This window comes from Struthio camelus, chromosome 11 (assembly GCF_040807025.1).
Source record: "Struthio camelus isolate bStrCam1 chromosome 11, bStrCam1.hap1, whole genome shotgun sequence".
Lineage (NCBI taxonomy): Eukaryota > Metazoa > Chordata > Aves > Struthioniformes > Struthionidae > Struthio > Struthio camelus.
The window spans coordinates 11079194-11103880 of NC_090952.1; the positions used below are offsets into that span (position 1 = coordinate 11079194).

A 24687-nucleotide genomic window follows, 5' to 3' on the forward strand; every position below is an offset into this window, starting at 1 on the left:
AATAAAATAAATTATCCATTCCTCTATTTTGACATGTCTGTTCTCGTTATGTCTAAATATATTGTATTCTGTTCAATAGTATTAAGAATGCCTTGGGTATACCATCACTTTTTATCGCACTGGTATATTTCTACTGATTGCATTTTATTTGCATGTCAAATTGTCCATATTCCCCTTGTCTTTAAAGGGTGTATATATACCTTGTAATTGCTAAATATAATCCTTTGACTGGTGGAACAGCTGTTTGGCCCTGATAGAGGTAATAATCTGTATAGGATGCAAATAAAATGGTAACTGATTGCTATAGAATCCTTTTTTATAATTACTTGTTAAGCATCTATAATAATTATACATGCGTGCTGTGTAAGAGAATGCTGTTAAATTTCTTACATGGGAAAACTGTAGCCTTACCTTACATAGTATCCGAGCTGCGTGACATCCCTGTCCTCAGTGTCTACAGATCATATTTCATCCAAAAATTTTTTTTATATATGAAACAATTTTGATTGAAAATTTGCAAGGGTGATGGACACTCTTGGGATATATATTGATGGCTATAATAGTATAGGTATATATTTACCTTTTTTGAATACTGCTGCTTTTAGATGTGAAAAAAACATTTTTAGTGTCTCACTTGTACAGGAAAAAGGTTAAGGGGGAGAGAATCTCTGTAGCTTGGAAGGATATCCCTTTAGAAAACTTCAGTGTAGTGTATTTAGAATTTTTTTTTTTTTTACATATGGGTAATTTGATTGAAGGAGACCTCAGAAGTGGCTATAGGATATAAACACGACTGGTCTTCCCAGCCTACAGTGAGTTCTTTTAGTGATTAGAGTATGCACTTACCAGTAAACTTCTGTCTTTTCCATGCTAAGACTGTGCATCAAGGAATCATGCACATGGTTTAATGTTAAATCTGTAGGCCAGAGTTTGAAAATGGTCAGAAGTCGTATAGACAAGCATTTGCTTATTGGCTAACAGTAGGCTAATGTTAGCACTTTCATGCCTCCTTTAATATCCTTACATTACCTTGTTTTTTCACTTTTCTGTGCTTAAACAAGAGCAATGCGAGGAAGCGTAACTTTTGTAAGTATAAAGGTGCTATTTTGTATATTGTAAACTGGGAGTCCCGTATTTCTTTGCTGTGTAACCTCTCTGAATTAATGTTTACTCTATGAGAATTAAAATGCAGACAGGCACTTAAACTGCCCAAGTTTAAAGTTATTTTAGCCAGGAAAGAAAGCACCAAAACAGAGGTGTGTGGAGGACTGTTTTTGTGCTTTTTTACATTTTTGATTAAAATTATATAAATGCAATTTCTTCCTTTACAGTTTGCAACTATGCCGTGCTCTCAGTGAAAACAAAAGCCATGATAATATGGGTTTCAGAGGTAAGATTTTTTTTCTGTTTGTTTTGTGGTTTTTATCAAACAAAAATAATATAGAAACAATTGATTTAAGACTGCAAGAGCTGGGCCTGTTCAGCCTGGAGAAGAGAAGACTGAGAGGCGATCTCATCAACGTGTGCAAGTATCTGAAGGGGGAGTGTCAAGAGGATGAGGCCAGCCTCTTCTCCATGGTGCCCAGCAACAGGACAAGAGGCAACGGGCAGAAACTGAACCACAGGAAGTTCCCTCTGAACCTGAGAAAAAACTTCTTCACTGTGAGGGTGACAGAGCATTGGAACAGGTTGCCCAGAGAGGTAGTGGAGTCTCCTTCCCTGGAGATATTCAAAACCCGTCTGGACGTGATCCTGGGCAATATGCTCTAGGTGACCCTGCTTGAGCAGGGAGGTTGGACTAGATGATCTCCAGAGGTCCCTTCCAACCTAAACGATTCTGTGATTATAGTGTCTCTGCATGTATTTGCTTGGAATGGTCATATGCAGTGACAATTAATGCACCTTAATGGAGAATACTGTAAATAGCAAGACAACGCAAACACCCACAGCGAGGTTTGTCTTCAGATGTCCAGTTGAGAGAGGTTCTCAGACAGTAACAAACAGTGGTGGAGTCGTCCATTATCAGCTCTGTTCTGTGGAAAATGCAATTCTACTTTGTGAACTCAACATACAACGAGGCATATGGAAGACTTAACTGTTTACCACTTTGTGAAAAGCTAGATTTTATTCTGAAAGCAAGTTATGTGTAGAAACCATTGATGTATGCAAATATAACTATCTACTACAGAAAGTAATTTTTTTAAAGAGTATCTGAGTTACAGACTTAATTTCTTCTTTATTAGTGAAATGCATCACTATCTTTAAGTTTTTGAAATTTTTACTTTAAGAAATCTTCTAAGTTTAAAAGAAAAATAATTTTAACTTGCTATGCAGAATCCATTGGAAGAAAAATTTTCATATGGTTTTAAGATGGCAAAACAGCTCTGCTGTTCAAGTGTTGTCTTGGGTTCTTGCTAAAATAGTCATAATGGGCAACTATAATAGTAGGGAAGATAAGTTATATTGAAATGATTTAGCATATAAGTAACATTACTGAAGAGGAAGCATCTGTTGCTCAACAAAGCAAAATCTGCTCTTACCAAAGCTTTCTAAGAATGGTCATCAGATGGTCTTTATTCTAGACGAAGGATGACCAATTTTTATATGCTGTTTTCTTTTTCTGGGCCTTGCTGCAAAGATCTAACAGATCCTGTGGGAATGACTGTACGCTCAGTGGTCTCTTTTTGAGGAATTAATAGAGGATAAAAGTGGTTGAGGTACTTCAGGTAATGGAAAAACCCTGAAAATATGGGTGATCTGGGGTAAAGTACAGAGACGTGGACTGCTAAGAATTTGAGTTCACGTGACCTGGCTCCTAATCTGTAAGACTGCACTGGCACTTGCACAGTGCTGCCTTGCCCTTTAGTTCCAGAAGATGTTTTGCTGAAGCATAGTATGCCACAAGTTTATGAAGGCAGGTCAGGTTTGGCAGTGTGCTTGCGTAACAAACTCTCCACCAGATGGAGACCACTCTTGCAGAGACATGTATGAGGCTATATTTGTGACTAGTTTGGTTTCATCATAAATTATTAAAGTGGGTACACAGCCCAGAACTACTTTGAAGTAGTATGAGTATGATTTACATAAAATGGATGCCTGAACCAATCCTGCTGGATCCAAGCCTTGAGGAATTAGCATAACCTGTCCAAATTTTAAAATGACTTACTTTTAATGGCAGCTGTGGTTGTCTGTCGCCACCAAGTTACTGAGTACATGAGGTTTTTGTGTTTTTCATATACTCCAACGTATAATGACATTGCAGGCTATTACTTAAGAACGGTTCTTTACAAGTTTACCATAGCTGTTTTTGCAACCTCTGTATTTAACATTCCAAGATTTTTCTCAAATGCAGTATTTCTGTTCCATGGAGCAGTGAAGATCTCATCAGTTTAATGCAAGCTTTTGTAAGACAACATTCTTCAGTTATAGAAGACTTTTCTCAAGAAATCCTTGTTGGGCCCTTTTTTCTCTCACTTAATCTTACTTTCTCCGAGAGAAATGGGCTTTGAAATCAAATATATTGTGGGATATGATTAAGGAGAAATACTATAATAAAATATGATGTTTATGTGGATCACAAGTTAAAAGTTTGGGTTTTGTGTTTGTTTATTTTTTTAACTATTAGGACTCAAGTTTTTATGCTCAGGGCTCTTGTAATTTTTCATCCTATTTTGCTGTTCCATAAAATCTCTCAGGGAAGTGGATCATCTTTTACCATCTGCCTGTATGATGTCTTAGACATTGCAGTTCAAATTCTATCTGGCAGTAGCAATAAAAACTATCCCTTTCATTGTGAGGAGAAGCATATCATCTTTACTTGTGAGTGTTTGAAGTCTACAACATTATTGTAGATATTGCTTTAAAAGTTAAATGAAAGATTACCCGACATGTTCCTTAATCATCCATCATCTTTCAACAGATATCCAACAGGCTTTGTATGAGCTTGCATATCACGTTGTAAGAGGAAACCTAAAGCATGATCAAGCTTCTAATGTTCTTGGTGATGTTATAGTAAGTATAAATTTTGAGTAATTGTGTACTTATTAAATTTTTTAGTCTCCTGTGAAAGTCTGAATAAAAATCAAGCAGGGCAATAGTCAACAGGCTTGGTTTTTCATATCTAACACGATATTGTTAATGTAAAGTCATCTTTCTTCACTTGCATGCAATTGAAATATGTAAGTGGTCACGTTTTCTATTTAATTCCCACTTCTTGGGGAGGAATAAATATGTTAATTTTACCATAAGTTGCAAACTAAATTTTTTAATGGGTCTATGGAGACTGAGATTTTTTCATACATGCTAAAATAGATTTCACTTGTTATTGCAGTGTGAATGCAATGCCACCTACTGGTTTTTCTAATGACGTCCATTTCTTACAATGTAACTGTGTTTGTCTACCATTTTACTACTGAAATGCAAGTCCTGTGACATCTTTTTCTAATTGCTCCAATGCCTTATTTTAAAAGGTGATTATTCAAAGTATTCTTAGAAAAAAGTAGGGAAAAGCATATTTTTCTCTGAACTTCCAAGATTACCAAAATGTTGAGTGTATTTAAAAAAAAAAAAATTGTTTAAACTAATTTTTTCAGGAAAAAAAGTAGCTTTTATAAAATGTTTGCCTGTTCTTTATCAGTTCTTAGATTAAATATCTGTAGAACATTAAGTAGAAAAATAGCTATTGCAGAAGTCTTTTCTGGGATAACTTTTTTAAGTTTTCAAACTTCAGCCTTGTCTTCTCTCAAAACCAATGCAGAATTACCCCTTGCTCTTGGGATAGTATCTGATAATGTTTGATCTCTAGTTCCTGGAGGACATTTTAATATAATTGATTGGTGCCTGGGAAAGTGTAATTTACTATACAGGCTGATGCTGCTCCTCAGACAGAAAGTTCCGTTGTGCTAGAGAAAATACGCTCCAGTCTGCTGCATTGTGGGTTTTTTGTATGTAGTTGCTTCACTTTTAACTATTCTATCCTATAGAGGAAAGAATCAATAATCCAAGTGATGGTTTGAAAATGATTCTTGAATTGAAATCTTTCTTAATTTTGCCATTTGAATGTGTAGCAAATAAACTTTGACATTTATTGTTTTTAGACTGAGGGTTGCTGGAAGTAGGAGAACTGGATGAGTTCTTCTTGCCTTCTTGTGGATGGGTGGGCCCCCCCGGGGGGGGGCTTAGTTTTGGAAAAAAGTTGGTTTTATGATTTTTTTCTTTTTTTACTGTGTTGTCAAATTATGTTTAAAGAAGATTAATTGCTTACTTGGATTTCAAAGTTGTCAACAAAACATTGTGTTGCATTATATTTGGAATATTTAGTCAGCTTATTTTGTAATGGTTAATATTCCTGTGGTTCTTTTCAATTAAAATGTCCATATGTTTTAGTTTAAATGGGTTTTTTTTGAATTCATTTTTTTTAGTTGAATTATTTCACTTAATTGTTTTAGACTGACTCTCTCTGAAATAATGTTCATATGTAAAGCTCTAGCAGTTGACGCCTAATATTTGCACAACTGCGTGAGTATTTACACGCATAACTTTTTTTCCTTGATTTGTAAAATTATTCATGATTTTCTCCAATGGAAAATTCATGTTAGCAGTACCTGTATTCCTAATGTCTGCAATACTAGGCAGTTAAGAAATGTGGTATCTGCTTTATATAAACGAAAATTATTTAAAGGCAGTTTAATTCTGAAAAACTTGCGTTAGTGCTGACCGATTTAATCGGGAGGAAGCTGGATAAAACTATTCAGAGAGAATTGGAGGAGAAGAAAATGGAAGCTTTAGCTTTCCAGTGCTTTATCAAAGTTAGAGAGGTATATTTGATTTCATTGTTGACACGGGTAGTAGTCAATAGTCTCTTACAGTTTTATTTAGTTAGTTGTAAGCAGAGAAGAGTATCATATTGATACTGCAACACTTGACTGTAAATAACGTACTAAGATAGCTGGAAATCATATGCTAGAGTTAAGTGTCTTTGCTGGAATTCTTTTAAGATTTTCTAAAGCTAAGACCAAATGATATTAATGGAAAGAAAATGGTGAAAAAGTGAAGTAAGGAGCAAGTACTTTAGGAATATCTTAACGAGTCGTAATGGTGAACACATTTACCAATTTGTGTAATTCCCTTGTCCAGTTTAAGTTTACGCTTATAGGCATCACAGAGAACAACAATTGAACCATTGTATATAATAGCAAGTAAATCAAGGATTCCAGAAGAGAACTGCAACTTGTCCAACTATAAACAAGTGTGCATTAAATCAGTTTAGATTACTTTTTCGAAGTGTTGTGACATGGTCAATTCATTTAACTGTTGGAAATGTTTCAAGCAGATAGGATTGAAACTTTTGTGATGCTTGCATTCTCCTGTTGCCAGAGGCAGTACTTTAGCACAAATATAGTCCTGCGTGATGACAAATCTGTAAGTTTTCTTAGTTTCTTTCATATGCCTAGAATATGAGCTAATCCTTTAATGCTTTGCATTGGTATATTTATTGTAGAAGAATACTGGATACTTGAAGTTGCAGGAAGAAAAATAAGTTCTCAGCACCGTGCTATATGTTTTTTGGTTAAAAGTTTAACTATTCATTTGTAATTTAAGGAAAGCCTATTACTGGTTTGATGCCAGGTTTAATACTATGAATCTGTCCCCCTTACCTTGTATGTTAAGGGGGAGATATTCTGAGGTAGGATGCTATTTTTAGGGTAACTGCTAGTTGAAGTCTTTTTCCTAACCATACTTAAATGAGCAGTCTGTGTAAGAGTAATTGTAATTCTGTAATTGTAATGTGTGCAAAATAAGTGGTTGTGTATGTGAGTATAGAAAGATGGATGTGCTTGTTATAGGGAACAAAACTCAAGTTTGCATTAATAACATGATAGTTATTTTACAGCCTTGGAGTTTGGACATTTAAGATCTCATTATCATTGTATCTGTTATTGACATATGCAAAGAGATGTATGCATCAAGCTGTGTAGGAAATAATTGCAAATTCTTAGAGTCTAGACTTTTTACTTTGGTGTTCCAGAATGTGAAAAAAAGCCCTTTGGTAGGGGAGTGCTGTATGTTTCTTTTTTCTTTTTCTTTTTTAAAATAGGTGCACACTTGTGTCTTTCTTTCCACAACTCGTAAGCAAATGTGGAGAACTTGTTTCTTGAAGTTGATTGCAATATACCTATAGAAGCACCTGAAACTGTGACTAGTGATAGAAGTACCCTTTCAGGTTTTAACAGCCTAAAATGCATATGCAAATTCTTCTAGCCTGAGATTATTTCGGGTGTTAGTCAATATTTGAACTGCTCCCTTTACTTTATAGACATTATTAATTAATTTAAACTTTTTTGATCAAGGATGTGTTTATTTGATGCAATTGAATAAGGATTTTCTATATCTAGATACTGGGATTTCTGCCTTTACTATATGTGATCTTCTCTTTCCTTGTTAGGAATTTCGGGAAGACATGCCCTCCATCTTAGCTGATGTATTCTGCATATTGGGTAAGTTGTGTTCCCTCCCTTTCAGCATTGGGACAAATCTGTAGAAGTGTGTTTTATGCATTTGCTTGTTGACTTCTTCAGGCAATCTCTTTACATCTATGAAGCATGATTTCCCTTTACAAAACCTGTTTTGATTCTTTCACAATGTATCTATATCTTAATTCTTAATGTCTTTTAATTCTACTTTTTTCTATTACAGTTTCTGTATGTTTACCTATGTAAAGGTAGTGGGGATTCATCTGCCAAGAGAAGCTCAAGGAGCTAGCTTGTAAGAATGCTGAGTGTTAGCGAATGTAATCAGTGCCTTACTGTAATAACTTTTATATACTTAGGAGAATGGTTATCTAATTAGTAGATGGATCTTTTGTTCTCAGAATGCGTTTTGCAAATATTTTGTTTGCATAGTCATTGTTAGTGAAGTGGAGCTTGTACTAATTGACCGAAATCTCGAGGCAGCTGGCACTGTTTGCGAAGTTATGATCTGTGAACTGAGAAAGCTTTAAGGATCTGTAGTTCTTACTCTGGTAGTAACCTTTGGTGGGTTTTATGTTGTAAAATGTTGAACTACAGCTGCTTTTTCCTCATGCTTTTAGAACTTTAATCCTGCGTACTTATTTCTTGCTAGGTCATACTCTTAACTACTTGCAATCCATGTCCTGTTGTCTCTCTCTTTAGTCTTTTCAACAAACTTCCAAAAATTAATTTGACAGGCCATTTGTCACAGACTGTCCTGTATACTGAAGGAGACTGGGGTTCCCTAGAAAAAATTATGAGCGTGTGTTGTGAGGGCATATGCACAGAGAGACTCAAGTTTGCACGTGCATCCTCAGTTCTGTATCATCTAATGAATGAATTTGACTTTGTTTCATTCTGTGTACTTGTCACTTTGTTCTAAAATCAGTTTTTGTAGTGGTGTTAGACTGATACTCTTCTGATTTTTCAGCTGATGTAGAAAACTTAGATCAGTTATTGCTTGAGCTACTGGTAACTTGAAGTAGTAGGACTATATTTGCCCTTTTCTGCAAACTGGTACGTGGTCAAATGCCCTGCCTCTACCAGGAGCAGAAGAATGGTATGAGGAGCTAGGTTTCAAACTCTGGGGACAAATGGCATTGAGATGCGTTTTTGGCTGTTTTTCCTGAACTGCCTCGTCCCCTCTAACGTGTCTTACTACTTTATCTCCTAACCTACGGATCTTTTTCTAGTGTGCTCTTTCAGCCAGTGTGTCTCAGTGCATCAGAATTTTTATTCTTGTCTTTATCCGCTCATCCATGTTTCCTAGACTAACTTTTTTCTGAAGATTCTTCATGGCCAAGAAGCTTGGGTGCTAGGGTCCAGACATCTGGCAAGTCTGCTAACTGGTTTTCTCTGGTATCCAGTCACTTCCCAGGCTCCCTACATCACTAGGCTCCAGTCTGTTTGGGGGTCTACTCAGTGTTTTTTTTTCTTTTTTGGACGTTTTCTCCTTAGCTCTAACTTGTGTGTGTGTTTTGGGTTTTTTGTTTCTTTGTTGTAAGAGAGGCATGCTTAATTGGCCATTGTTTTATGGCCTCTTTCCCCACAGAAGTGAGTTGCCATGAATTGCTTTTAGTAGTTGACAATTCAAAGAAGAATGGAAACATGGAGTTAAAGCTGGTAAAAGAGTGCAGACCAGGCAGTAAACAGTAGTTAATCTGAAGAGAGAAAAGATACTAGAATATCGTTACAGTAAAGATAGGATTGTTTTTTACAATTCATGTTTCTTTCATTTCCTGTTATAACAGATTCTTAATCCTTGCCATAAGCCTCATTCTGACAAGAAGGGCAAGAAAAATGATCGTTGTGGCATTCCTCTAGTGTGTCAGGTCTACCTTTACGTGAGACTTACAGATGTGTAAGAATTGTCATCAAAATATGATGTAGCTGGAATGTGGCAGGGAGCTAGCATGTTGTAAACTGCTTTACACTGTGACATTGTTAGCAGTTATTGGAATAGTTATAAAAGGATGAAACTTCTAAATTCTGTGAAGATGTCTGAGAGGAAAACTTCAAAAGTACTGATTTTTTTTTTTTTCTCTCCTCCTTTCTCTTCCCTGTCTTCCTCTGTTTTAGATATTGAAACAAGTTGTTTAGAAGAAAAAAGTAAGAGGGATCATTTTACCCAGTTGGTATTAGCCTGTTTGGTAAGTTGCATTTATAGTTTTACCTAGCCAAAAAAAAACCACCTATATTTAAATCTGACAATGGGAGAGTTTGAGTGCTTTTTTTTTTTTTTTTGAAAGCTATTACTGTATGCTTTAATATACCACTTAATTTAGAATTAATTTAAATATTATGATTTTTACAGAATATTATAATTTTTACAGATTTTTAGAAATAAATACAGTTTTTACTTTAATATTAAAAAATACCTTGTTACCTATTTTTAAATTATTTATACATTTGGATGCTTGTTTCTATTGTCTGTAAGAAATGGTGCAAACTGAGCAATCTTCAGTCTTCCAATTAAGCAAGCATCAGAGTGGTAGACTGTCTCATCAGACAGGCAAATCTTTGGGTTCTTCATGTTTATGTTTTAATGCAAATAAGTTCTTGAACTTGCTACTTTATCATTGCATAAAATGATCTGTTAATTAGTTTCAGAGGGAAAAAAATTTACGGTTTGTCATTGATAACTGTGGTTATGACAGCATTCAAATTACTGTGTGTTTGATAATCTTTTATTGCAGTCGTTCTGTTTCTGCATATGGATTGGAAAAATTTCAGAAAGGACTATCAGACTTTTCATTTTTATCTTCTGTGTTGCATTTACAGTTTGGGTAGGAAGATGTCTTTGGGAAGTGTTAGCTTTATCCATCAAAGAAAAATAAACTGGTTATGCATTCATTTCTTTTTTCACTGTTCTAGCTGTTGTCCCTGAGGTTAAATAAAAATTAAAGATGCAGCCCAGCTTGTGGGAAAACTTTACTTGTCACACATACTTGGAAAGCATTCATTTTTTGTTTTAGTATTATAATAATATGGACCAGCAATTTAATCTAGATGAAGACTATGAGCTGCAAAGCTGCTTGTGTTAGAATAGTGCATTTAGATTGCTTCTACTTTTAACCCTATCCAAAGCATCTGATAGCTTTCAGAAGTTCTGTGACCAAAGAGGCAAACTTGTCCTTTCTTTTTTTTTTCGTTTTCTATCTGTTTTAACTGATCTAATAAGAGTACTTTCTACATATCTTTTTCTCACATCTTTAAAGCGTTGCAGTAGACTTACAGTATAGTAGTATAGCTGTCCCTTTATTTTGAGAGAACTTAACTTCCTCCCCCCCCAGTTCAACAGAAATTTTGCTTCTAAAGTATGTTTCCATTTGGGCTTCTTGTTCATGCAACCTTCTCTATCTTTAGAAGTGATACTCTTCATTGTGTAGAGTAAGCTTTAGTTGTAGGAAACTTGCCTTTGTAAATACGAAGTTTTTGTGGTAAAACTGGAAAATCCCTGGATCCTAGGCAATGTAGACTTGGTAACCCATAATTTAGATCATAAAGCATGTTTATTCAAGGTGTTCTGCTGGTATAAAACGCACACTTTTAAAATCTAATTTCAGTTAAGTAGGTTCCCCCTCCCCCTCCAGTTTGGGCCACTTCAGTGGTGGAAACAGAATGCATGTAGTATGATGGTATATCATTGTGTGTGAACCTCCTTTTTCATTAACATACCTATGTAGCCCAAAATCGAGGTTAGGTGCCTCCTAGGTTTGTGTAATTGAGAAATCTGATGCATGTTTTTGGTGTTTTTATAGTATCTTGTATCTGACACTGTCCTAAAGGAGCGCTTAGATCCAGAAACATTGGAGTCATTAGGACTTATCAAGCAGTCTCAACAGTTCAATCAGAAATCTGTTAAAATAAAGACAAAATTATTGTAAGTTTTGGGGTATGTTTTTTTTTGGGGGGTGGGGGTGGAGGTAGGAAGGGATGGTACTCTAGTCTAATAACTGTTAATAATATTTGCTAAAATAACATTAAGTATTTTATTTAAAGAAATATTACAGACTTTCAGAAAAGTGTTGTATGTGTATATTTGTTTGCCTCTGTGTCTGGAGTTTCAGTCTCAATATCCAAGAACAACATTTTAAATTAAAATAGGTCCTCAGAACGCAATCTGGTAAAGTGCTGAGCACTTTTCCAGCAAAGCATGCAAGAGCGAGCTTTATTAGTAAGTAGAGCTGTAATCTTACTTTTAAATGGCCTGCCTTTGAAATTAAAGGAGAGCTGGATTTGTTTGGAGAATGCTAGCTACCTTGCAAGTGTTTAAAGGAGGCGTGTTGTACTGCATCTTTTAATTTATGCAATAGTGGAAACAAATTACAGGTTCTTAAAAATATATTTAAAATCGACAGTTTGTATACAAAGTTAATATTGATAGCATCAATAGGCATCACTGTAGAAATATATTCAACTGTATATCCAATTAATTTTTTTTTTTTTACTTGCAGTTATAAGCAACAGAAGTTTAATTTGTTAAGAGAGGAGAATGAAGGTTATGCAAAACTGATTGCAGAACTGGGGCAAGACTTATCTGGAAATATCACTAGTGATTTAATCCTTGAAAATATCAAATCTTTAATAGGTAAGGAATATGCTGAAGAAATACGGATATAGAGGTTTTCCTACATAGTCTTGTGAACTACAGAAAGTGACTCTATGCTGCTCCTTGAGGTTGTTTGTGGATCAAATATTAGGTGATGCAAGCACATCCTCTGGTAGTAATACATTATATTGTAGACCATCTTTGACGCAATTATAAAATTTGGAAGCTCCTATTTCTATAGAAAAATAATTTTGACACTGTTGTGTAGTTTAATCTAGATACTGAGTTTGTAGTACAGCCCCATGTATGCCAGCTATGACCTATTCATTTCAATAGGTATTCCAGAATAAGATTATTGAGGATGCACTATTCATCTCTTAGTGTCTCTTAGAATGTAGCAAAGTAATCTTTTTTCCATTTTAAGGTACTCAATTCAATGCATGAGTCGTCTTGTATTCTTAAAGAAGTTGAATAAGTGATATCTAATGAAGTGGCATGAGTTCTCTTTTGTGGGTTGTCCGTATTACTACTTATTGCTTCTGGGGTTTTACTGGAAAAGGTTAGATAACAACATGAAAAATGTTGGCTTAAATTGATCTAAATCCATACTCGCTCTTAAAGGAAAAGTGCTCACTTCTGTCCTCCTTTCTTCCCCCAGAATTAACAAACCCTTCTTCCTAATGCTAGCGGTAATACTGAATTGATGGGACAGTGCAAACAGCTAGATTAGAGTCTAGCTGCAAACCAAGAATACTTCTTGGATATAAGACAATTAATTTCCTGCTGGATGACTTTTGTGGCTGTGTGAATGTGAGTGCTAGCACAAGCGGAGAAGAAGCTGTCCATCCCTTTTGGTGACAGAATTGGGATTAGTGAGATTTAGGTTTTAGTTGTTAACTGGAAATTACAGTCTTAAACCAACATCTTTCATTTAATCTGAATTGAAAATCCTGTTCAGTTTCATTGCCTTGTTCAATTTTAGGCATGATACATGTCAAAATGATTGGTACTGTATTTGCAGCTTGTCTAGATTATTTTGCTTTAGATGACTGTTTTGTGTTGAAATTGAGCACGGAATTAACCTTAATTAATGCCTTTATTGTAGTAACAGAATGAAAGTGAAAAATAGCTATGTTCAGCTTTTCTGTTGTATGTTCTTCTCCACTAGGATGTTTTAACCTTGATCCGAACAGAGTTTTGGATATAATTCTAGAAGTTTATGAGTGCAGGCCTGAGTATGATGATTTCTTTGTACCACTGATAGAGTCCTACATGTACATGTGTGAACCTCAGACTCTTTGCCATATCCTTGGGTTCAAATTCAAATTTTATCAGGTAATGTATTTTTGTTCTGAAGCTTTGTTTTTGGTGGCTGTTCATACTCATTGTTGAAATGAAGTGATAATAGGTCTTTGCTGCAGGGTTGTTTATGGGTTTTTATTGTTTTTTGCATGTGTGTGTGTGTATATATATTTTTTTAAACACAGAAATTAGTTTAGGTCTTAAAAGCAACAATTTCATGGTTTCGAATGGAAGTCTAACATTTAGTGGGGAAAATTGTCTGCTAAGGTGTCATGGTTGACACTTGATACAGCACTCGAGCTTGCTTAAGTGTAGGAATAGGAATTGTGTACAAGCACCATAAGGTGTGGAGATAACTGAATCTTTGTTTCTAAAACTTCTCATTCTGTATTCCAGTTTAGTCTAATAATGAGGCAATATTGCATAGCAATAGCAGTAGCACTTAAGTAACATGGTAGGAGAACTGTGGGAATGTGTTTCCTCTCAACTTCAGATAGTTTAGTGCGTTTTGTTTTGTTTCATAACCTGCTGTGGTGGCTTCTGTGCTTCCCTCCCCCCGCCCTAAAGTTTGTGGTCTTGTCTTTTTTTAGGATCCAAGTGGTGAGACACCTTCTTCTTTATACAGAGTTGCTGCTGTCCTTTTGCAACACAATCTCATTGATTTGGAAGATCTTTATGTTCACGTAAGTGCCAGTGCTACTCTGTCAAATGCCAAAAGTCAGAAAATAACTTAAAGCCAGATTTTGTCATTCCTAGAGCTTAAGCCTCAGGGAATATCTTGTAATACCTGTATATGTAGATTCACGTGTGTTAAATTTCTCAGTGCTTACTAAGGCCACATATTTAAACAAACACATACTGAAATATGAATGCTGATGTGATGTCTTTGAATTATCCGTGAAGTATCACCAAATCTTTTACAAGTAACATACAAATAGCTTATGTTTTAACTTTACATACAATTTTTAAATGCCCAAATAGCTTTCCTTAAGAGCTAGACCCTGTGAGCTTTGTAAGTTCAATTTATAGGAAAAAGTAATAGAACAGTCAGCCTCTAGCACTCTAAGTTTAATAATAGATGCCTTCCAGAATTTGAAGGGTTACTCAAGATTATGTAAAAGTTAAAAACAAACAAACAAACCCCCTAATTCTACCGATAAGAATTCTGACCCTTTGTTAGGTTGAAAGGAAAAACTGCCTATCACACTCGGATTTAATCTGAGAAGGATTATTCTCTCTAGTCTGGCACTCTTATCACCCAAGCAACATACCAGTTTGACAGTTGGCAAACAGAATGTTACGCTTACCAAAGTATTTCACGTTATACACCAGTCTGTTAAATTTCAGAATATCAAAAGATATTTTAGGAGGTTTAAATCTTCCACTGAAATCGAGGAAATGACCTCTAATGACAGCTATAGAAATCCTGGAACATAGTCCTCGTGCCATTAATTTGCCTGGCAGTCAATAGCAGTTGTCATCTGACTTGTCAATTACTGGCTCTGGCTTTGTGGTGGTTTTGTTGTTTGTGGGGTGGTGGTGGTGTTTAAGAGTGTCGGGTGGAGCGGGAGTGGGAGTGCATGTGTGCAGCTTTCAGATGATCAGTGTGGAGTCAAACTGCATGACAATAGCATGAGATAAAAGCATGACAATAATGCTGTAAGTTAAAGAATGTTAGTAAGGTTATGAAATGAATGCTCAGACTCTGATTTAAGGTGGCCTGTGTAACCTCAACTTAGACCTGTGTAAATCTGTATGTGCGTTATGATGATCTCATGGCTAGAATGTTCCCAGTATTCATTTATGCTGCCTGCTTGTGTTATGCTGGTTCTTAGTCTGCTTTTCCTTTTTCTTTTGTTCCAGAGTTTCCCTGCTAGTCTATGGTCTTATCTTTTGACTTCATATTTATTCTCCAGCCTCTCTACTTCCATTTTTTTGTTCTAATATTTTCTTCTCTGTTCAGTCAGACTTAATTTCACTTGCTATGGGAGTTTCAAGAAAATTACTGTTGTGTAGGTGTTCAGTCTTAGGTGGCATATATTGTGCAGATTCTATACTGGATCAGCTGTCAGGACTGCGGAGAAAGCTAGTGCTTTACATAAAGAATTTTGGCCTCATGTTAGGAGAGGGGAGGAGCCTGAAGTGGGTATGGGTGTATGTGTACATACCTGTACATAGATATGTATGCATGTATATCTATTAGAAAAAAAAGTTCTTCCTTGTCCTCAATTTCTACAAAGTCCAGAAATTGCAGTATCTTTTCTCTGAAGAAGTTGATGCTTAGTCTCTCCTTGTTCTACTGTCAGTTGTTTTGGTGGGAGAAAAAACATAACAAGGGAAGCTTTTTTTTTTTAAACAAATAGAAGAAAATATTAGTGTATAAAGAGGTCAAAACTCTGTAGTTAGTTATTTGCAGTTCAAGTTTAACTATGACTTCAGAAGCAAAATCTGAATGAAACTGAAGCTTAGTTCTGTCAGGGGAAAAAAAAATCTTCTCTTGACTCACAGTTTAAACGCCCGTGTATAGGGTTATCCTCCTCAGGCTGTTCATTGTCAAGTACAAGACTCTGCTGAGGTTTTATCATAAATCAATATTAAGTATCATCTTACTAAAGCACATATATATAGCACTTTTTTAAAGGAATAGATGATATTTAACCCACAGCAATCTACTGATAAACTGGAAGCACTGGTGAACTTTTAATGGTATTTCTTAAAACAGAGTGAAATCAAAATGTGTATCTAAGCTGGTTACCTGGTTTTCCTTAGTGATGAAATTGTTTTTGCAGTTAGATGTGCTAGTGAAAATATATGAAGGTCTTGAATATTCACTTTGCTTTAAGGTGTTGAATTTCGTAAATGGTATCATCAAATATGTGTGTAGTTGTAACCGTGTGGCTAAAGATTAGTTTTAAATTGGCCAGGGCATAGGGCTTATGCAGCTAATGGTTATGAGGAAAACATACAATATTATTCCTCAGCTGTTCTTTATTTCAGAATGGTTTGATAATAGCGTATTTCCTTTTGGAATGATGGTGGCAAGGAAAGGAACCTTCTATGGAATAAGTTTATCTGACTAGCATAAGGAAGGACATAAGTTCGTCTTGGAGCTCAGGTGATCAAAAGTAGCTGTAGGTCACTTAAATTTTCAGAAATAATGTGTATGTTCTGTCATCTTAGCTTCTTCCAGGAGATAATGCCATCATTGAGGAACACAAGCGAGAGATAGTAGAAGCTAAGCAAATTGTCAGAAAACTTACGATGGTTGTCTTGTCCTCTGAAAAGACTGAAGAAAAAGAGAAGGAAAAAGAAAAGGAGGAGGAAAAAACTGAAAAGGTGTGTGTGTGTGGTGTATACAGTTTTTTTTTTTTTCAGTAAAACCTAACATAGCAAGTACTATGAAAACATTTTCGTATTTGTTAGAAATACAGATATACAAGTATATCTCCACTTCTCCCAGCATTCTTGTCTGTCTTTTGATGGCACTTCCTTTATGGTGGATATGCTTCATCTCCAAAGATGTGTGATTTGTTATGGATTTCAATTAACAACTTCAATTTTAAATTCTTGGTTCTGTGGCTAACTCACTTCATCCTTCCTTTTGACTTTTATCGGCTCCAGTATGTCCTAGCACTTATATGCTGTACAAACGTCTAACAACCACGCTTTCTAGGACTTCTTATAGTAGAATCCTAGTTGACTTCTTAAAGAAGCAGACATAGTAAGAGCATGTTCTTTATTTCCCTCAGTCTAGAATTGAAAATTTTGCCATGCTTGTGTAACTATCCTGCATTGTGAAAAAGATTTTCTTTGTACAGTAGTCTGCTGTGCTTTCCACTTCATCTGTTCCTTTGTATATGTAAGTGGATACTTTTTATTAAAGTGCTACTATGTCAGATCTCTTTTCCAATGCATCGTTCATGTTGCCCTGGGTCTAATTTGCTACAGTGTGTTCAAGCCTTACTTTAAAACAAGATCATTTAATTTCTGGGGAGCTTTTCTGTGGTGCTGTTCGTTTGAGTGTCTTGAGTGCTACCCAATGTCTTATTTTCACAGGTATTTTTAAAATGAAAGCTTGTTATTTGCATGTTGTAAGTGGGGGTGCTAAGGCACAGAGTGTGTATGTGGGGGAAATCCATCAATCTTGACAGCTTCTATTCTTAATTTTCCTTATGTTCCTAGATTTGTTGTGCGCATCTGTCTGCTCGTTCCCATTTGTTGTACCCCACCTGGGCTTAGTCCATCTCTGACCTTCCTTCCTCCTTCCATTTTTCTAGCCTAGCTTGAAAAATCTAATTTCATTCTCTTCCCTCAGGTAGCTGATGCAGTCACTGCTCTTTGGCTCTCAACTCCAGTCACATCTGCTGCTTAAGCTGGTTCTTTTCACTAGCTTTAAGTTTCTGACCTCCCTCCTACTCCTTAGATCAATATGCCTTTTTCCTGTACCACACTGTTTCGAACCGTTTTTATACAGTAAGATTGGGCAGCTTGGTACTGTTTGAAATATGCGGGTCACAATATTCTGATGGAAAACTTAGATTTTGGTGAGAAGTGGGGAGCATATATATTGCAAGTAATATGAGAAAAATTAGAATGTTTTCTGTCGCTAAGTTTTAGAATTAAGAACTGGGGAATTCTAGGTTTTAGCAGAAACTGCAGCGTTTTTCTGAGATTACGATGGCAAATAATGAAGTCTGTGCCTGCATGATGAGAAAATAGAGAGCTGTACTTAACAATCAAAACCAATTTCTAGGACCCTTTAGGTGCCGAGTTATGGAATGCATGCCCTTTCTTGAAAGGTTTGCTTCTGTATTAGCATTTTAATATGTGATCAGCTATGCAATTCATAGTGATTGATAGAGTAATTGTATCTAAAAGCTGTTGACAGTTTCAGTTTGAATACTTTGTAAGCTGTATGCAGTTTTAACATACAACTTTTGATGTAATACCATGAAAAAATGCCTGGATAAGGTAGAAAAAAATGCTGAACCATTATTGGCTTAACCTTTTAAAATCCATGTAATGCTGTCTCTTGTGATTAAAACTTATTATTTTGCTGTGACTCTGTAATATAAATAGGTTAGTGTTAGCAAATGCATCTACTCTTGCCTTTTGAGATGCGTTTAACATAACCAAATAATAGTGAAAACAGGAGGAGGGGGGAATCAGATTTTTGAGAGATCACAGAAAACAGCAGTGTAAGTAGATCTGACCACAAGTCCAAAGTGACTCTTCTGTGCTATGCGTGCTTTCACTAATGGAGAGCATGTTCCAGAAGAGCCTGCTTACCTAAAGGGAGGGACAATCAAGCAGGGTGTACGTGTGAGCAGTGACTGCTTTGGAGATGTAATAGCCTATTAACACAGGAGTTCCGGAAAGACTGTGCGTTTAGATATGCGGATTCAACTAAAGTTAGTGATCACTCAAAAATGCAATTTGATGTTTAGTATCAAACCGTAACTAGAGTGTTCATACCAATTGCCTGATTATGACTTGATTTTTCTGTAATAATAAACTTATTTTAATTATATTGCACTGTGGATTTCAAGCTTCCTATTTATGTTGCACAAGTAAAGTTTTTAGAAACTTCAATAAAGAATCAGCGTACCCTTTTGTTCACGTGGTATATATTGACTTAAAAGAACAATCCGTGGGATCAGAGGAACTTGCAAAGTGCTACATAACAAGGTTCCTATGCATTTTAAAAGTTTTATAATTTGTGGTAAAATAAGATTGGCACATGCACTTCTGTTCCCTTTTATATGTATTTAATCTTTTAGAGGCTGATCTTGTTCTGATATGCATATGTATCTTTTTCCTAAGGAAATGATGACACTTTGTTTTCATTACTACATGATTTCAACATTAATATTGAATTGATCTATGCATGTTTCTGTTCTGAAACTATAATACAGTGCCATGCAAAAGAAAGCTTTGAAAATAGAAAACCATCTATCAGAAAAAATACAGCTGCCAGTGCTATAAAGTAGTTTGAAAAAGGAAAAAATATCCACATGAACCTTAGAACCTCAAGTATCTTCTTTTGTCTGTGTTTCGTTTTTGTTCTTACCAGTCTATCTTGTCCATTTGCATCATTTAAATTAAAAATTTTCTTGTCACCTTAAAATAGTTAATGAAATATTTTATCCTAGATTTGGTAATCCTCCCTTCCTCAATGTAAAAATTATCTTAGCATTGTAGTTGCATACAGATAGATTGAAGCCAGTCTTCTCCTCCTTTAGTCACTTACTGATAGACTTTATGGGGGAACAGGAAAAAACCATTTATAGCAGTGCAGTGTATCAATACCATGACCCTGCAAAAATGCTTCAAGACACAATCTTAACTGTAAACTCCTATTCCCTCTTCTACTTAATTTGCGAATTGGGCTATTTGGAAAACTTCTGGTAGACTTACCTTTAGGATTATATTATTCTAGAATAGGTACTAATATGAAAATTATGGTACGCAGCAATCTATAAGAGACAGATCTTAAAATCTGGTTCTTATAAAATAAATTCTTTAAATGCAAGAAAAACGTACATCTTTAAATCCAGATGAAAGCACAATGCAAAGTATTTTTTAAATACTTGCTTTTGTCTTACAGCTTATTTCTTTACATAACACTTTATGTTACAGGTTTGCTTCTACTTGGATTGATCTGTTGTTATTGAAGTGTGCTTATTGTACATGTCTGGCTGATTTTTGTTTTACTTTTTTTTAATTAATGTATCGTTACATAGCTGCAATAACGTTAGTTTTATCTCCAGCTTTAAGTTACAGCTGCATTCTGATTAAGAGGAAATATTAGCAAGACGTTGTGAAAGCACTTCTTTACTAGCTGTTTGTTGTCTTGCAGCCACCTGATAATCAAAAGCTTGGTTTATTGGAAGCTTTATTAAAAATTGGTGATTGGCAGCATGCACAAAGTATTATGGATCAGATGCCTCCATTTTATGCTACTTCACACAAGCCTATTGCGATTGCCCTTTGCCAGCTTGTACATGTGACAATTGAACCTCTGTATCGCAGGTAAAGTAAAAATTAGAATTCTGTTGCTGAGTGTGGGAAAACTACATAACACTTTTAAACATAAATTCACTCGTAAGCTTGATCATATTAACACTTTTCAAAGATTTTCACATCTGCTTCATGTGAAACTCTGTTCATCTTATTTCCAGAGTTGGAGTACCTAAAGGGGCTAAAGGGTCACCAATTCCTTCTTTGCCAAACAAGAGAGCACCAAAACAAGCAGACAGTTTTGAAGACTTGAGAAAGGAAGTGTTCAACATGCTTTGTTACCTTGGTCCTCATCTTTCCCATGATCCCATTTTATTCGCAAAAGTGGTGCGCCTCGGAAAAGCATTTATGAAAGAGGTTGGTAGCAGAAGAACAGTTTGTCTGAATTTAGGAAATATCCAGATCCTTCTGATGTCAGAAAATGGTATTGATTCTTATTAAATATGTATATATCCAAGTACTGGAACATAAGGAACTGAAAAATTAAAATAAGAATCTCCAAATTCTTACAGCATTTTTTGTCAGGTATGGATGCTTTTATGAAAAGCTTAAGCATATTAGGTTTATAACCAGTAACATATAGCAATAACTAATTTCTCATTAAAGTCTTCATATTGCCTCTACTTACAGACCACCTTTATTGTACTATTTTTGCAACGTTCTCCTTATATAGATTTTTTTTTTTTTTTTTAAATGAAGGTATGATATTAATTGCATGGAAACTTTTGCATTTTTAGAGTGACCCTGAAGGCAGTGGGGAACAGTAACCTGATACAGAGCCAGTACTCTAAAACTGTTCTTTAATTTCACCTGTTAGGTTAAATAGGCTATGTTGCATCTTTTTAATTAGTGGGGTGTCCCTGTTGTTCCAGTTAAAATGCTACTAATTTTGAACTTGTATCAGTGACAAGTATACGCTCTCTGGAGGTCACTAATGATGAGTTCAATGTGGAAATCTAAGATACTATATAAAGCCTAAAGTAGCAGGCTTTAAAAATAAAATGACCCCTTGAGGTTTGTTATTGTTTTTGACTATAACTTTCCTATGTAAATGTTGAAGGATAGGTAGTTATTGCATATTGAGCTCCCTAAAATGTAATCAGTTGCTCAAATTGAGGCCAGTGAATTCTTTCCTGCTGTGTTTTTTTTTTTTTTTTTTGGCAGTATGGTGTTTGACTAGCAATTCTTATTTATTCTCTTCCCCCCCCCCCCCCCCCCAGAAGTAGTAAGGTTTTAAAAAAAAAAAAAAAAAAAGTGGTTGGGTTTTTGTGTGTGTGTGGTTTTTTTTTTTTTTTAATAGCAGTTTGGACAGACTCTGGAATTTATAGTCCTTGGAATAAAACATCTTCATTGTTACTTTAAAAAAAAAAAAAAAAACTTGAAAATCACTAATTCCTGTTTTCTAGCCCTTTATTATAATTTTTAACAGCAAAACAATTGAAGAGATGTGTTGGTTGATCTAATTATATTGGGAGGGGTGCTGCAGTTTTATAACATTTCTCATAAAGTATCTTCAGTTTTGACTACTGCTAGTATTGGAATGTTCAAAACTTGTATTCTAAACGTACCACCTGAGTGGACGCTCTTGTATCCAGCTGTGCTTGGTGATGCAGAACTAAAAACACAGGTGCATCTTGGGACTGAAGATATTTCTTGTCAAGCTTCTGGATTTGGGGCGAGTGAGTTTGGTCTAACTCAAAGTTACAAGATGCAATGATCAGGTGACAGAAGTTACACTAAGTTTGTTTTCCAAGTACTGGTTGCAGTCATGTCATGGTAACTTTGAGCATTTCCTCTTTCACCTACTTCCTCACTGTTGTGGGAAATGTAATTTCTTAGCATCTTTATCAGAGCTATGAGATTTCCTGGTGTCTGATTTTCCTACTTCCATAGCACACTTACTTCTTGCTGACCTGTGAGAAGACTGGTATTTGAATGATATAGAATTTTGCATTGACAATACAGTTAATTTCGAAATTATAACTTCAAGGGTGTAACTTAGTTTACTGCTGTCAGCAGACTCTCAGGACAACTCTGTAATTAAGCTCTAATTACTGAAGGTTTTTCAGAAAGTTCTTGTTTCTTTGTGGGCACTTAAAGTAAAAGGCAAGTTACTTTATTTTTAGGAGTATTGTATAGTTTTATTTTAAATACACAAGTATGATAGCTTAATGTGTTTATGACAAGAATGAGCAACATCTTAGCTATTTGCTTTAGGTTGGAACTGCGAAGAAATTCATCAGTGACGGAGTGGTTAAGGTAACATAGGGAAAGTTCTTTTTAATGCACTGTTGCCATCAGCTTGTTTATATAGTAATAAAAGTTACGTTTAACACATAGAAACATTTATTACTGGAGGTGATTTGACTGTAAGCTAACCCGTACAGTAGTTTAAAAGTTAGTCTACTAACATTGCACTGCAGCTTTTGTGCTCAAGTGTAACTTTAAAATATTGTGCACTTACTGCTGTGTAGGCTTAATGTGCTTTTCATGGTGAGTGGAACAAGAAGAGAGAAAAGGAGTAAATTGATAATAAGAACTAAAAGTTTCAGTGGGTTTTATTGTGAGGGAAAGCTGGACATATAGTTGATAGCTGTACTTGATAATTGGATTGCAAGTCCTGTTCTTTTTAAAGAAGTTAAATGCTGGATATGGCTTCTCTCTTCAGTAAGAGAATTCAATATGTTCTATATAATAAAACATTTCCTTGATATTTTTCTTTTTACACTTTTCAGCAAAAACAGTAGGAGGGCACTATATATTTAAGCAATGCATTTCATATATGTTTGAAATTGAGGGGGGGAAAAAGCCAACCCTACTCTTTGTGTTAATTCTGCTCGTGGTGATAATTAAAAGCTCCAGAATACATTAATATTTTTGTCTCTAGAAGTTCTTGAGAAATGTAATAGTACCTACTGGTTTACCCGAGAATTTGTGTGGCTAGTATGTTTTTTTTTTTTTTCCCTGTTGCTTACGAGCAATAAATATTATCAACTCTAAATGTTGCGCTTTGATTATTATGCCAGAAACTTCAAATTAGTATTGCAGCAGAGCACAGTGTTACTGTTGCTGAATTGCTCGGCATATGGAAGTTCAGGCATTTTCTCTACCGTAGTGGGCCACAAGATACCGTTCTGGATGATGCATTTGTTGAGCTTTTCAGGGATTTGGGGGGGGAGACCAGAACTCTTATCAGCAAAATAATCCCATGAGCCATGCATATTGCTGAGAATAATCTAATCCAGTGTGCATTACCTTAGAAGCTGTTAAGGCTGTTGGAACAAAAATACTTATTCCAGCAGGATGGCAATCTGTCTTCAGATTGTTAGCATGTTCTAAATATGTGATTTAATTTCATTTGGTGTATATGTTGCAATGTTTTCTAGAATGAACACAAATATTAGAGTGTACGGTGTTGGTATCTACTTAGGAATTTAACTAGATTCAAAAAAATCACTTGAAATCTTGGCCAAGTGGGTAGTTTGATTGCAGGAGAACCAGGATTTCATATTTGTATGCGCTAGATAATTTTTTTAATATTCTTGGATAGGTATTAGTGAAGTGACATAACATTTGAAGTCTGACTTCCTCTTTTTTTTTTCCCCCCAACTAGTTTAGCTGACTGTGGGTTTCGGTTTTCCATGAATTGCATTTTTTTTTCTAGAAGAATTATAAAAAGCGTTCATGTGCTGGAATCTTAGGTGCATTACAAGGTGCATTTTAAAACTTTATCTGGGGTTTGCAACTGCTACATGACGTAGTGGATAAAAGACAGTATGTATTCATGAGGCTTAGTTTTGTCCAGTATAAAGTTCAGAGATGATAAAGGCAGATATTAAGAGACCTAGGTGGAGGAGAAAGAGCCTTTATCTGAATAGGTGGGAGCATTGCAGCATGTGGAGCTGGGAGAAAGCAAACTGCAGCAGACAGTGCTAATGAGGGTTGGTGAGGATGTGTGCAGCTTTGTAGGTGCCCTTCCACTCGCTAGGCCTGCAATGGTTTTATTGCTAACCGATCTGAAAATTAAACATCTACTAGGCATGTGGCCCTTCAGAGTCATGCTTTTACTGAGGTAGTTTTGTTCTGAAACTGTTAATTCTATACTTAACATGACTGTCTTTGTTACAGTTTCAGTCTGATGGAAGCAAACAAGAAGATAAAGAGAAAATGGTGAGTTTCTTGAAGGCTCTCAACCTGAAGATTAACATAGTATTTCTAATAAAACTAGCGCTTGTTCACTGACAGAGTTGTACTGTTTTGGCCATAAAATATTCTAGTGATCTCGTTCCTCCTGCGCAGTGCTTT

At 35.5% G+C, this 24687-nt stretch overlaps 1 protein-coding gene across 8 annotated transcripts in view; it reads left to right on the plus strand.

Annotated features, from left to right (window-relative positions):
* THOC2 (THO complex subunit 2) overlaps positions 1-24687 on the plus strand; it is a 62164-nt gene that overhangs the window by 5499 nt on the left and 31978 nt on the right. For 4 of the 8 annotated variants that reach the window (XR_011143601.1, XM_068957765.1, XM_068957767.1 and 1 more), the window contains exons 2-14: positions 1332-1390; positions 3920-4011; positions 7445-7496; positions 9588-9658; positions 11270-11391; positions 11966-12099; positions 13229-13395; positions 13953-14045; positions 16543-16698; positions 20222-20394; positions 20544-20739; positions 22600-22641; positions 24511-24552. Coding sequence is in view for 7 of the 8 variants with exons in the window: in XM_068957765.1 (XP_068813866.1) it covers positions 1332-1390; positions 3920-4011; positions 7445-7496; positions 9588-9658; positions 11270-11391; positions 11966-12099; positions 13229-13395; positions 13953-14045; positions 16543-16698; positions 20222-20394; positions 20544-20739; positions 22600-22641; positions 24511-24552 (1399 nt within the window). In the remaining variant the exon portion in view is untranslated. The remainder of the gene's footprint in view (positions 1-1331; positions 1391-3919; positions 4012-7444; positions 7497-9587; positions 9659-11269; positions 11392-11965; positions 12100-13228; positions 13396-13952; positions 14046-16542; positions 16699-20221; positions 20395-20543; positions 20740-22599; positions 22642-24510; positions 24553-24687) is intronic. The other 4 variants (XM_068957766.1, XM_068957768.1, XM_068957769.1 and 1 more) reach the window with 3 other exon arrangements.